This window comes from Hemicordylus capensis, chromosome 5 (genome assembly GCF_027244095.1).
Source record: "Hemicordylus capensis ecotype Gifberg chromosome 5, rHemCap1.1.pri, whole genome shotgun sequence".
Lineage (NCBI taxonomy): Eukaryota > Metazoa > Chordata > Lepidosauria > Squamata > Cordylidae > Hemicordylus > Hemicordylus capensis.
Window position 1 is genome coordinate 73,565,094 of NC_069661.1, and position 14,400 is coordinate 73,579,493.

Below are 14,400 nucleotides of genomic sequence, written 5' to 3' on the forward strand. Positions count from 1 at the left end.
TTCTTAGCCCCACCCCCACCCCCAACGGCCAAAAAAGCAAGGGAAGCAGAAATACAAGAAAAGGACAGTATCTTATTTTCCAGGTCTCCAGTTCTCCAGCAATGCTATCGCCACAACCCCCCAAACAGTTGAATATTAACTTAAAAAAAAAAATCTAAGAGCCACAAAATGGCTCTGCTGGAAAATGGTGTCTGGAAATGGCATCAGAAGTCATTTCCAGGTCAGTTCTGGCAACTCAAAACTGCAGATAGGCGAATTTCACCTGTTTTTCTGCCAGTGATAATGAAACTGGGTCTCTAAGACCCAATTGCGGATACGTGAAACTGTGGATAAGGAGTCTGTGGATAACAAGGTCCACCTATATGTTGTAAATTCAAGGTAACTTTGATTTCAAAACTGATTGGGTTTTCTCAATTTCTTTAGGGGTATGTTTCTGGATACCATACTTCCTTCCCGTGATGATAATGGTATACGACCTGCCATTGGTCAGCGCACACGACTAAGTAAAGGAGATATTGCACAAGCAAAAAAGCTGTACAGATGTCCAGGTAGTGCACCATAAAATATATATACCATGAAGCATTTTTCATGATAGTGTTAATAAGTACTAATTGATTAATTTGAATAAGTTCTCTAACCTGTTTCCATGCAGGCAGTTGACACAACAGTTCAAAGATGAGATCATAAATATTTTTAGATGTGAGATCTCTGGAATGCTAGGTGCTAAGGTATCAATTGCCTGAACCTGAATTTACTGTCCCATATGGCATTTCTTTGCTTGTCTACTGTAGCTGTTCACTTGCTGGCGATGGAGGTGGGGAAGATATGATTCATTCTGTCAGTTCTTATTTAAGATATTGTATTTTAAACCCAGAGCTATGTTTAGCAAGATGATGGAGTTGTTTAACATACCTCAGCACTGGAATCCATCTGCCCTGCAAAACAGTTGCCCTAAACAGCTTTTTGTTTTAGAAACAATGAAGAAGGTGCAGGAATTGTTTATACAATAAGTATAACGTCTGGAGGGAGCCCTGAGCTTTGGTCTTTTGAGGAGCTGAACTGGAGCCTTGCTTCTTTGGCTGCTGCCTTTCTATTGCAGGCCAACTACTTCCTGGGCCCCTGAAACACCATACGTTACCTTGCTGTCCTATGCACGTTTTTGCCCTTATATAACACCCACCCTTGCCCTTGTATAGTTTTCCCTTCCTGCTGGCAGCCTTTATCTGTAAAATGCTGAACATCTCCTGTGTGATGCTACTGGAACTCACTTATATATTACTGTTCAAGAGCACCTATATTGCTGGCCCACTTATTAGTCCTACTTTCTGAAAATTATTATGAATATGTGTGATATATACATGCCAATAGCACAAGTCATGCTGAAATAACTTTTAGCCATGCAATACAGGAAATAGGAGCTGTGTCACGTTTTATACAGGGGTGTATGTGGCCTTAGAGAAAATAGAGACATATATTATAGAGGCAGTACTTAGTTTTTACTGGCATGAAAAGTGTGAACATTAGTCCTTAGGAATTGTGAACATAGCAACTTTCACTATGTTTATTCTCCCATTTCTTCTTCTTTCTTTCTCCCATTTCTTCTTGCAATGAAGCCCACTGTTAATGGGCTGCAATACAGTAAAAAGATTGTTAACAGCAAACCATTTTATATACTTATTCTCAAATAATGTAAACATTGTAGTTGTTGGGACTGCAGTTATGGACATAAATCTCTGGATTCTTTTGTATTGGAATTTTTACTAATTGCACTGAGAACTATTGAAATGTGATTTTTAAACTAGTATGTGCCAAAATATTGTTCAGTTAAAAGCAAGAATGAAATTGAATTTTGTCAGGGCTAGCCAGCGCTCAAATGAGGAAGATGGCTACATGCCCTGCCTTTATCAGCAAGGTGGTAGAGTTTGTAGGTACTGTAAGAAAATAACTTTTTTCAATAAAGTTATAAGATAGCTTTAAAAAAGGCTATTGATAAATTATTTGAGTAATATACCGACTCTCTCTCTCTCTCTCTCTGTATATGTATATGTGTGTGTGTGTGTGTGTATGTGTGTGTGTGTGTGTATATATAAATTATTTGAGTAATATAACAACTCTAATAATCATTTCCTGTAAATGATCCAGCTTTCTTGAAATGTAAGCCTTCACAGATTGCAATGGAAGTAGGAATACATTCACAATGCAGCATATACCTGCTTCTATTATCTAATATGTGAGATGGCTCTGTGCCTTTAAAAAAACAACCTGTGTGTACTCTACAAGATGGGAGCTGGAACCATTTGTGGCATGTGTTGCCACCTCAAATATTGCAGGTTATATGCAGATACATGCTAAATTAAAAGACACAGTACTCCAGGGGCGTAACTACAATTAGGCAGGGGGAGACCGTTGTCTCGGGGCCCCCCGCCTTGGGGGGGCCCCTCAGAGGCTCTCCCCCACCCAGCGCCTACCCGATCTTCCTTGTGAAGTCATTAAAAAAAAAAATTCTCCTTCTTGTTCTGGCACCACCCGCTATTTCTTTGTTGTTTGTCTCCATTTGTTGTTTGTCTCTTTGTTGTGAGTCCACCCTTGGGGGGGGCCCTCAGAGGCTCTCCCGCACCCAGTGCCTACCCGATCTTCCTTGTGAAGACATTTAATGGGGGGGCATTTAAGAATCTTGTCTCAGGGCCCACTCCAACCTAGTTACGCCCCTGCAGTACTCACTTCTGTAAAACTCACTTCATACTCTCTTCTTCTGTAAATACAAAGCAACAGTTATACACAGCCTGGCCTCTTCTCGGTTCTTCTGTTAGGAATGCCACTTAATAGGTTTTGTTGTTACTACTATTATTATTATTACTATAGCCCCATCAATGCACATGATATTTTACAGAAGAATGTAAGCAAATAAGATTGAACCTGGCTCTAAATTTTGACTGGCTCTAAATTTTGACTGACGAACAACAAAGAGAGGAAAGGTACATGCAAGAGTAACAAGGGTTGAAAGTGAAATATGGTTATGTGTACTTAAGCATTTCAGTTGGAGATGGGAAGTAAGGGGTTAAGCCAAAGTCTTCTGGAGAGTATCCTCCTCTATACATCAGATAAGAATAGTCACTTTTTGTGAGTTTTCCTCAGGTCCAGGGTTTTCTCCCAGTGACTTTTTGAGCCTGGGCACTATCCACAGGAATATGAAAATGCATAATTCCTAATTTGTTTTGTGTGGGAACTTATTTTATAGTTTAAAATGAATTTGTAGTTATATGTGTAATGTTTAATGAAATTTTGAAAGAAAAATGATTACAATCTTGTTATAAGTATTAGAGCATTTTGAGAGTTCTTCAATTAAACATGTATAGAACATTTACTCCGTGACAAACTGCAGGTTGAGGAGAATTTAAGAACCTAATTATGAGGGCTACTTGAAACACAGCTAGTTTGCTATTGTTTTGTGCGCTCAGAAAAAAATGGTGAAAAGTGCTACTTTGAGGCCTGCTACGTGCTTATCATATCTATTTCACTGCATTTGTATAAGCGGAAGATAGATAGATAGATAGATAGATAGATAGATAGATAGATAGATAGATAGATAGGGTTCTGCAAAGAGAGGGGTCGTGAAGGGAGGAAAGAGCCCCTTCAGGAGAAGGAGGCTGCTGTTGTGTGAATTAGATGAGAAAACAAGATGAACGAGATCTGTTAACTCGGGGAGGGAGAGAGAGAGGAAAAGAGAGAGAGAGAGAGAGAAGGGAAGGATGACAGAGGGGAAGAGTGAGAGGCGGAGAGAGAAATAGAGAGAGAAAAGGGAGGGGAAGAGAGAAGGTAGGAAGGGCGAGGGACGGGTCCAAGCCTGTCAGCGGCCTGAGGGGAATGAGCAGCCCTGGCGGTGCATATTGGTAGTAATGAAGGGCCTAGTCAACCACTGCTGCTGTTTGAGGCTACTGAGGCCATTGGTGGAGGGAGGCAGGCAGGCAAGAGAAGAGCCTGGGACTGTCAGCGGCCTGAGGGGAACGAGTGGCCATGGCGGTGGCGGCAGTAAGGAAGGGCCCGGTCAGCCACTGCTGCTGCTCTTTCAGGGAGGAGCAGCATCAGGACTCAGGTGACAGTGGGGAGGTCTCTGAGGATAGGGGGCTGCATCATGGCTAGTAGGCACCAGCAATGCTGCAGCCGTGACCAAGAGGGGTGAGGGGGATGGAGTAGAGGGCTGGAGGAGTGACCAAGATGGGTAAGGGGGATGGAAGCAACCGGATGGAGGAGGAGGAGCAGGAGTGCGGCTCAGGTGAGGGTGGGGAGAAATCAAGTACTAGTGCGCAGAAGTTCTGCGCGGGTTAAGCTAGTATATGCATATATTAGGAAGCTTTCTCACATATCTACATGCAACAGAATAGACTCTTGTGATTGTCAATGAATGAATGAAACTTTATTACAGTCAACGACCAGCAGTTAAAAAATCAAAACCGAAACAACAGAGCTGAGTGAAAACAACTTCATAGCATACATACAGGAATCTCAATTATTAATTGCCAACTAACTCCCCTCTTAGCTTACATGCTGCAGCACAAAATCTTGCTGCCCCAGCTGTGCTTGGTGCACACCAACCACAGCTGGTGTTGGCATGCACCCCCAAGAAAGAAACATAATACTCATCTGATCTGCCTGGCATATTTTTTTTATAAGCAGTTCAGTCATAGCAATCTGAATATCTCTGTAAAATAAACAATATTTTTAAAATGTTTAATAGACTCAATATTACCCACACCACATGGGCATAACTGGTTTCTGAGGGGTGTTCTCTTAAATCTGGCTTCCTAAGCTATGGACGGCCAAGGTATTAAACTGTGCCCATGAAAAAGGTCTCCTCTGATTTCAAGTAGTCAGGTTTGTAAGATATGCAGCTAGCTGGGGGTAGTTTGAAAAGTCACCTAAAATACTGCTGGGGGCAATAAGTCTTGAATTGAATAGCTTCTCCATATCTGCTATGCGTTGTTTAATAGTCTTTTCAGCAGCATCATATCCCAGTGGAGTTCATATCTACCCAATTTTTCGTAGAGGCCTTTACACCAATAGGAGTGGAACTCATCTTTCAATACCAGAGGGGCAAGACCTTGATGGCATCGCAAAAATGTAATTTAAGCCAATAACTGAATGTGTGTGAAGCCATCCTTGTGCCTCATCTCTGGTTGTGATTGTCAGATGCAATTATCTGAATGTGATGTACACGTTTTCCCTACAAACATGTGATCTCTGTGTAGAAAATGTCAAAATGGTAGCAATACAATCACTATATGAAAAATATAACTATCAGAATGAAAATATTATAAATCTATAATAAGGTCCTTCACATAGCCAGCCCTACCAGGGCTTGCACAGCCTTACCCAGGTAGAGCTGGTCGTGTGGAGTGCTGGGATTGGTCCTGATCCCGGCACTCTACACCAGGGTAGCCCAGGTTCTTTACCCAGTCTAAAAGAGAGGTAGAAAGGCATGAGCGCATGTTTCCTTAAACACCACTCCTCCGTCGTGTGAGCTTGTGTGGCACATGTGTGGTGCTGTGGCGAATGGCAGAGCCAGCAGCCAAAGGAGGAAGTCCTTCAGCATCATGGAGGAACTAGACGGCAAGAGTGTCCAGCAGTGGGGAAATCCCTCAATGCACCCTGCTCCTGGTGCCGGGCATTTTGGGATGCCAGAGGACTTCCTTCTCTGGCTCCTGACTCTGTTGCTCACCATGGTACCACTTGTGTGCGCATGAGCAGTAGAGTTTTAAACTGTGATTGTGTGTGTGTGTGTCCGGGGGGGAGGCAGGTAGGAGCCTACCTTCTCGTCAACCCTCCCCAGGGTTTTCATGTGACAACCTTAATATGTTAACATGGTAGTTCTGCTACTCTTGCAGAATATCCAAGTTGTAATGGGCGAATCTACTTGAATTTAATTCCATTAAAACCAATTAGACACTTGCAGGCATATGGTGTCATTTATATAATTGTAACATACCCAGTTCTTAATGAGCCAGATGAGCTATGAAACATTGGAGCATCATAAACTTGATGTCACTGTCATTAATATAATGCTTATGAAGTTTCCGTTAATTATTTCACAATTCAGACCGAAAAACTGTGGTAATCACTCAGAAATGTGTGCAAGCGGTGGGGGGGAGATAATTACATATGCAGCTGGAACTTTGAACATTATACTGGCCAATATCCAAACTAACACTGCACTTCTACAATGAACACCGTTGCGCTAGTGCAAGAAAGCCATGCACCTGCATGATGATGTGGGGATATCTGAAGTTGCACACATGATCACAAAAGTTTCACAAAAGTCTTTGCAAAAGATATGAGGTGAGGCAGAGCTTTTGCAGTAGGAAGCATACCACCTTGTTGCTTCTTTATAGTTTTGCACTAGACTAAAGGTAAAGTGTGCCGTCAAGTCGATTTCGACTCCTTGCGCCCACAGAGCCCTGTGATTGGCTTTGGTAGAATACAGGAGGGGTTTGCCATTGTCATCTCCCGTGCAGTATGAGATGATGCCTTTCAGCATCTTCCTATATCCCTGCTGCCTGATAAGGTACCAGCGAGGATTCGAACCGGCTACTTTCTGCTTGTTAGTCAAGCATTTCCCTACTGCACCACTTAAGGTGACTGTACTAGACTAGTGCAGCACTAATCTGGGGTGCAAGCTCCTGAGAGCACATCTGGCTAGTGCAAGGATCTTGCACTAAAGCAATATGTTTGCACAAGTGCAGCATTACGCTGGTTGTTTATCACTGTTGCCGTTCCCACTGATGAAGAGGCAAGTTGCCTTTTAAAATGTGTTCACTTGTGTCTGACTGTGGGAAGGAATTGCTGTGGCAAAAGCACCAAACCAAGATGAGGCTGCATTTCCACAGAAGTTTACTAAGGCCCTTGGCGTTCATAAGAGGCACTCCCTACTAAGGATTTCAGAAATTCATAAAACCCAATTCCCTTCCCGTTCAGTTTACTATCCTTCTATGTTTGTTGTGTGCTTGTTTCTTGAAAAGTCTTTTAAACTTCAGGCAAATCTTCAGTACAGCCTTAAATCCACAGCAATCAGCATTGGGGAAACCCATGATACTACTCTCTGCAGTTTACTGGAGTCACTAATGATTGCAGAGTTAAAAATAAACTACTGGTAATTAGCTATGGTATTTACTCTGGAAAAGTCTGATACTGAATAAATTATTTAACATGTAGCTCATCTTTGATTAAATATCATGTGGCATGTGCTTGGAGGGGAAAAGAAAGAAAAGATATTAAGTCAGGGTTTCTTCTTTTCAGATATAAGAGAATGCCATTTAGTTCTTATACTGTACCAAACATCCTGGCCAACATCCAGACCAATGAAATGTGCATGTAGTGATGCTGTGCATGTGCTCAGTAAAGAGGTGACTTGAAGTTGACTGTGAGTCTGGAATATATGTCCCTGAGGGTCATACAGCCCTCTGGGTTTTATTTTGTGGAGTCATAGTCGTCTTCAAGAGAAGGAGAGAGCGATGAAAATTGCCCCCTCCCCATGTCATGTATGGCATTACCTGCATGCACACTTTGTTAGTCTGGATGTTGGCTACTGTTTTTTACTTATCTCAAATACTGCTTGTATATTATGACATATATTTAGTACTCACCATAGCGTTTAAATCCATTGCTGTCTGACTCAATATTAGATCACATTTAAAAGGACACAAAACTTTATCTCTTGCCTAAAGATTTTCCAAATAATTTATAATTAATTTGGATTTTGATTACACTTGTTCTCCTGCTGGCAGCTCTAGCCCTGTGTGGCAGGGTCTTTGGCCAGGTCTTTTGGTTAGGTAGTAATTTCATATGTCCACCCTTTAGTTCCTACTTACCAGATCAGGAGATGAAGCAACTTGTTGGTTGAGGTCATAAAGATTATTGGCAGTCATGTAGGATTTGTGTGCAAATTAGGGTTGATTGGCAAAGAAGAATCTCAGTTCTTGGTAGTGGTCCTATTGTTCTCCACACTGTGGATGCCTGTGCCTATGTAGACATGACCCGGTGAATCTTCTAGAGCTGTCAAAGACTTTTGGGGTAGCCCCGCCCCCTAGTGACATAAGCATTCCCTCAGACGTACCTACCTCAGTCCTTTTCCGACTGCTGTGCGAGTGACATCGGAGGACCTTCTGCTGCAGTTTTTTCCTGTGAGCTGAGCTGTTTTTTTTTTTTTTTAAGGAGAAATGGTTCTTTCTCTCTCTTTTCCCTTTTGCCCCATTTGTTTTTCAGAGCTCATTCTTCCTTTCTGTCTTCTAGTTACTCCTGCCTTCATTACTTTTATGTCTTTATTTCTGTTGGACCCCCCCCGCCCTTTTCTGAGGGGTCTGAGTTAGCCTATGGCTGCTAAGCCACCTTTCAAACTCTGTTTCCTGTTCAACGAATGCCCACAACAGCTGCCTTGTGTGTCTTGGTAAGGCTCACTGCACGGATCAGTGCCAGACCTTCCAGGCATTTATGAGGCAAGCCAGGAGAAACCAAGCCTCACACCTGCACACTTTGCTGTAGGAGAGGGTTTTGACTGCTATGACAGCCCTTCAATCTTCTCCCACTCCTCAGTCTTCCCAACAATGCCATACAAGCTGTAGGGTGGAGTATTCAAGGGATCAGTAATCCACTTTACTAGAGGCTCCAAAAGCCCTGTCGGTACCCAAGCCAGGTCCATCAAACCCAGTGCCGATTAAGCAGGAGCTCCCAGCTCCAAACCCCTCTACCTCGGTACCGAAAGCTAACAAGAGGCTAGGGCCCTCGGACAATACAGGCACGAAAAAGTACCACAAAAAGAAGCATACTGCACCGGTGAAGAAATCTGTGGCTACTTTCCCTTTGCCTGTTGATGACACGGAGGAGGAGGAGGAGGATTTTGATCCTGAAGGAGGGGGTAACCCCCTTCCCTGAAGGGGGATTGCGAGTCCGTCTCTTCTGGTACTAACCCTGACTACTCCTTATTGGTACAGAGACTGAGGCAGGTGTGTTGTGGGGCAGCATTCCTTCACGAGCAGAAGCAGGGAGAGACTGTACTATCCCCCTGACTGGCACTAGAGGCACTCCCCAGACTATTCTGACTATGACCACCAGAGGTCACATTTTCAATATGTTTTAATGGAGCCATCAAAGACACTCTTACTAGAGCCCAGGAGAGAGGGAGTGGGGCCACAGATTTGGGCACAGCTCTAAGAGGCATTGGTCTTGCTCCCAGACAAGGCCCACTTTTCTAGGTAGAAGGGCCAAAGGTCCCGAATCTGCTAAACAGGACAAGACCAAAGTCATAGTTTCTAAGGACAACCAGAAACAACTTAAAGCAGCACCTCAGCAACTAGTTAAGCCTTCTCAGATTGCCAAACTTGATGCCCCTTCAGGCCAAATAATGCTTGATTCTGACTCTGAATTAGATGCTGCCTCATTCTCTAACAAAGACCCCGACATGCCACCAGATTCACCTGGATCAGAGGATCCTCTTGATGGGATACGGGCAATCCACATTGGATTACTATAGACCCTACACTGAGTAGGTCCAGCACATGGCATCAGCTCTGGGTCTAGAAACACAGCATTTGAAACATGAGACAGTTGACCCTGTATTTAGCCTGATCAAACCTTCTGCTACGGCCTTCATCTCTCTGTTACTTCTTCCTACTGTCATGCAAGTGGTCAAGGCAGCCTGTACTAAACCAGCGTCCATCCAGCCAACATCTAAGAAATTGGAAAACCTGTATAGGGCCCACCAGGCTGACGTGCCTTACTTATTTTTACACCCCCAGTCGAACTCCATCGTAGTAGTCTTCTCAGCATGGCGCAAAGCAAAGGCTGTTGTCTGCCCCATCTGATCCAGATGGAAAGAAGCTAGATTCTTTTGGGAAGTGCATTTACAGCACAGCAAGCCTTCAGGTTTGCATATCAAATTATCAGGGGTACATGGCCCATTATATGCATTTCATTGTGGAAAAACTAGAGCCTTTTCTTCAGCAACTTCAGCCAGACCAGAAGGAGGCAGCTATGACCTTCCTCTTTGAGGCCTGCAAACTACAAAACAACAACTGCATTCAGTGGGTCATAAAGTGGACTGTGTTTCTTGAACCATGGCTGCAGCTATAGCATTACACCGACATGCTTGACTTAAGTCTACCTCTCTTGGGCCTGAGGCTAAACTAAATATTGAAGATCTCCCCTTTGATGGGGACAACCTGTTTGGCAAAGAGATGGATGACACCGTGGAAAGAATTCACAAACTTAAAACCATTGTGATGTCTATGGGGATCCAGTCCTTCCAACAAAAGTCTAATAAGCAACACCAGTGGACCCCACAGCCACACCAAAGATCTACTTTCCAGCCCTTCTGCTACCAGGAACAACGAAGGAACAGATACCCATCCTACAGTTCCTTTCACAGGTCGTCCACTCTTTCTACACAGACCACCCCGAAGTCTAAGCCTTCCTGCAGTAAAAGGGCCTGACACATTGGCTGATTCCAGACTCTTCCCATTTGCAAACACGTGGTAAGATATCACCGTTGACCAGTGGGTGCTAATTATCGTACATGTGGGGTATGCAATCGAGTTTCACACTCTGCCACCCTTTTCAGGAACAAGGTGTATACAGCCCAACCTGACCCTTTACAGGAAGTGAGATCTCTGTTCAGGAAGGGATCCATCCAACCAGTGCACACCAATACCATGGCAGGTTTTTATTCTTTGTGATCCCAAAAAGAAGTGGTGGCTTGAGACCCATTATGGACCTTAGCGGCCTCAACCAGTTCATTTACTTAAGGTGTTTCCATCAACCAGATCCTGCAACTCCTTTTGCACAATGACTGGTTCTCTGCAATAGACATGAAAGATGCCTACTTTCATGTTTCAATCGACCATGCCACAGAAAATACCTTCGTTTTTTGCTTTGGAAGGAAAGTCTACCAATACAAGATTTTGCCCTTTGTCCTGTCCACAGTGCCAAGAGTCTTTACCAAGTACATGTCCATAGTTGTGGCACATCTTCGCCAACAGGCCAATCACATATTTTCATTTTTGGATGGCTGGCTCTTGGTGGCACAGACCAAGGAGAACTTACAACAACATACTCAAACTCTGCTAAACCTCCTAGACTGTCTAGGTCTATGTGTGAACTGGGAAAAGTCAAAATTGACACCTACAAGGACTGTAGGGTTTTGGGGCACAATCCTTGACTCCCAGGAAACGTTAGCCTCTCCACCTCTACAGAATATAGCAGACATCAGGGCCATGGCCCACAGGATCTTGGCCTCCAACAGGCATCCAGCACAATCCATACAAAAGATGTTGGGTTTTATGGCATCCACCACCAGCATCCAATAACTAGCATGCCTCCAGATGTGTCCCTTACAGCACATGCTACTACCTGACCGTCCAGATCTACTCTCCATGGAACAGAGGTTGGTCCTACATCTGGACATTAGGAGCCTTCACCTCATGGCATGGAGGATTGCCCACCGATGATTCAAGACCAGGCAGTCCTAGATGTCAACTTGGCCACTAGAAAAACCTTCAAAAAAAGGTTTTGAAAAACATGTTCATATAAAGCAAAATGGAAATGTTTTACTATTTTCACAACTTCCAAGAGTGTTAACCCCAAAGAGGCTTTGTTGAATTTTATCCTTTCTTTTCTGTTGCATTTGAAAAATATAAACCTTTCTGTTTCTCCCTTGAAGGTTAATCTTGCTGCCATTGCAGCCAACACTTCACATGTCCATGTCTTTTCTCTATACCCTGTTAAGAATTTTTTAATAAAAGGTTTACTTTGGTTACATCCAGCCAGCCCCAAGGCTAGCACCTCGTTAGGATTTGAAGTTAGTCCTGTCTTCCCTCATGCATAAGCCATTTGAACCTATGACTACCTGCTCATTAAAATTCCTAACCATTAAGACAGCCTTTCTGTTGGCAATCACATCAGCTCATCGTGTGTCCGAGCTAAGAGCACTGAGGGCAGATCCTCCATTTATCTCCTTCCTGCAGAATTAAGTTCTCCTTAGACTTGACATCCAATTTTTACCCAAGGTTGTATCTCAGTACCATGTTTCTCAGGATATCTGCCTTCAAGTGTTCTTCCCTTCGCCCACTTCAGACAAAGAACACTCTTAGAATATTTAAGCATTTCCTGTCCTTCTATCTTCACCGCAAATGCCCAATCCATCAATTGAACTCTTTATTCATTTGCTATGCTGATCCTAACAAAGGGTAACAGGTTTTCTCTCAGAGGCTGTTTGCCTCGATCACATTGGCGATCAAGCAAGCATACACCTTAGCTACGAAGCCACCACCGCCTTCCATCAGAGCACACTCAGAGAGGATTGTGACTACTTCCACAGCTTATCTCCATGGAATTCAACTAGAAGCCATCTACAGATTGGCCACCTGGAAAGGGTCCTTGTCCTTTGTCTGCCACTACGCCCTGGACCTCAGGTCAAGAGCTCATTCACAGTTTGGGACCCTAGAAACCACCCTTCAGTAGATGCCTGCTTCTTCCACCTTCCTGGGAGAAGGTGATAATCTCCATTGGAGACAATAGAACCACTACCAAGAAAGTCAGGTTGCTTACCTGTAACAGTATTTCTTGTAGTGGTCCATTGTCCTTCACACGACCCTCCCTCTTCCCTGCTGAAGCGTCACTTACCTGATTTTTTGACCGGGGCAGTCAAGGACTGAGGGAGGTATGTCTGAGAAAAGGCTTATGTCATTAGGGGGTGGGGCTACCACCAAAAGGCTTTGACAGCTCTAGAAGGTTCCCCGGGTCATGTCTACACAGGCGCAGACATCCGCAGTGTGAAGGACAATGGACCAACACAAGAACTAGGTAATCAGGTAAGCAACTTGATTTTTTCACTAAGAAACTCATAGGAGGGGAGGGCAGGAATAATGGCATTCTGTACTTCTGTCACCTAAAAAAGGTGCCATACAGACGTAAGATTAACAGTGACAAACAATCTATACAGATAGGCACAAAAGGAAAAGGAAGGAGGAGTGGTAAGGAGACACAAAGGAGGAAAATTATTTTTTGAAAATCTGATTCAGATAACTTTAATAATATAATTAGATGTCTATTTAACTATGATTAATTGATTTCAAATTGGATAATAGCTGGGTAACATGTCCAGTTGAGTAACAGAGCAGCAAAGGTGTCAGAATATCAGTAAGGCTGAATATATTCCATTAGTTTTTATATTTACTTCACTTCACCTCAGTGCCGTAGTTTGTGATGATGTCATCCACTCTGATCCAAGATGGCGGATGTGTAAACATTTAAGGTGCAAGAGATCTAACTTGTGGAACTCAATAAGAACCAAATTTAGTCCATTTGTAGAGCTAGTGAAAGGAAAGTAGGCAGATTAGTTCTTACTAGAACAACTTGTTCTTTATATTATTTCTGCAGGAAAATGAGGTTATCCATGGAATTTTCATGTCTAATTGCCATTAGTGACATTTTAAGAACTCCTGTATTTTTTATATTTTATTTCAGTAAAGGAAACTTATATGGAAATAATTTTCCTCTTCTTTTTTTGGCAGAGCCAGAAGTTCAAGGCAGACTGTTTTGAAATGATTGCTTTACAAAAAGTATATTTTTGACCAGATTAATTCTCCCCTTGCTGCTAATTAATCAGAGTAAAGAAGAAGCATTATTACTTTGCACTTCATCAAGCAGCTCTCAGTTTATATAATATCTCATTTATTTCAGCTTGTGGTGAAACACTACAAGAGTCTACAGGCAACTTTTCCTCTCCAGGATTTCCAAATGGCTACCCTTCATATACACACTGCATATGGAGAATTTCAGTTACACCTGGAGAGAAGGTACTTTGCTATGATTGCCTATGAATCGGTTTTTGCTCCTTCCGACAAATAAAACATCATCTTCTTGTTTGTGCACTTTTATCCTATTCATAAGGATTTTTTTTAAAAATGTAAAGCATCACTTTCATTTAAAAACAATGAGTGAGTGCTGTGAGTGGCTCTAGGAATAGGTTAATGGGATAAAGCCTTTGACTGTACAGTTACTCATTTGATTTTGGTTTTGGCCTTTGTAGCACATTTGAAAAGAGTTCCTGACTTCTGAGGTTTCACAATTAAAACCCACACAAAATTAGTCTCTCTGTTGCCACCTTTGGCACTTTAGAGGGAGATATAATAACAGGCATATTTCTTTTGTTCACTAAGTCTCTAAACACATTGCTCCCCTACTTGATGGCCAAGTGAAATGTTGCATGACATTGAAAATGTTATCCAAGTAAATCATGAAAGCATGATTGCATGGCATGGTTAACACTACTTAACAATGAAAAAGAAACTTAATTGAAATATGTTTTCATCGGTACCAAGAGCATTGGCTCACAGAGATGCGAAATATTGTTAA

The 14,400-nt window shown here is 42.8% G+C and overlaps 1 protein-coding gene across 7 annotated transcripts in view; it reads left to right on the forward strand.

Moving 5' to 3' along the window:
• TLL1 (tolloid like 1) overlaps window positions 1-14,400 on the forward strand; it is a 209,497-nt gene that overhangs the window by 151,299 nt on the left and 43,798 nt on the right. For all 7 annotated transcript variants that reach the window (XR_008308344.1, XR_008308345.1, XM_053254842.1 and 4 more), the window contains 2 exons: window positions 424-548; window positions 13,726-13,841. Coding sequence is in view for 5 of the 7 variants with exons in the window: in XM_053254842.1 (XP_053110817.1) it covers window positions 424-548; window positions 13,726-13,841 (241 nt within the window). In the remaining 2 variants the exon portion in view is untranslated. The remainder of the gene's footprint in view (window positions 1-423; window positions 549-13,725; window positions 13,842-14,400) is intronic.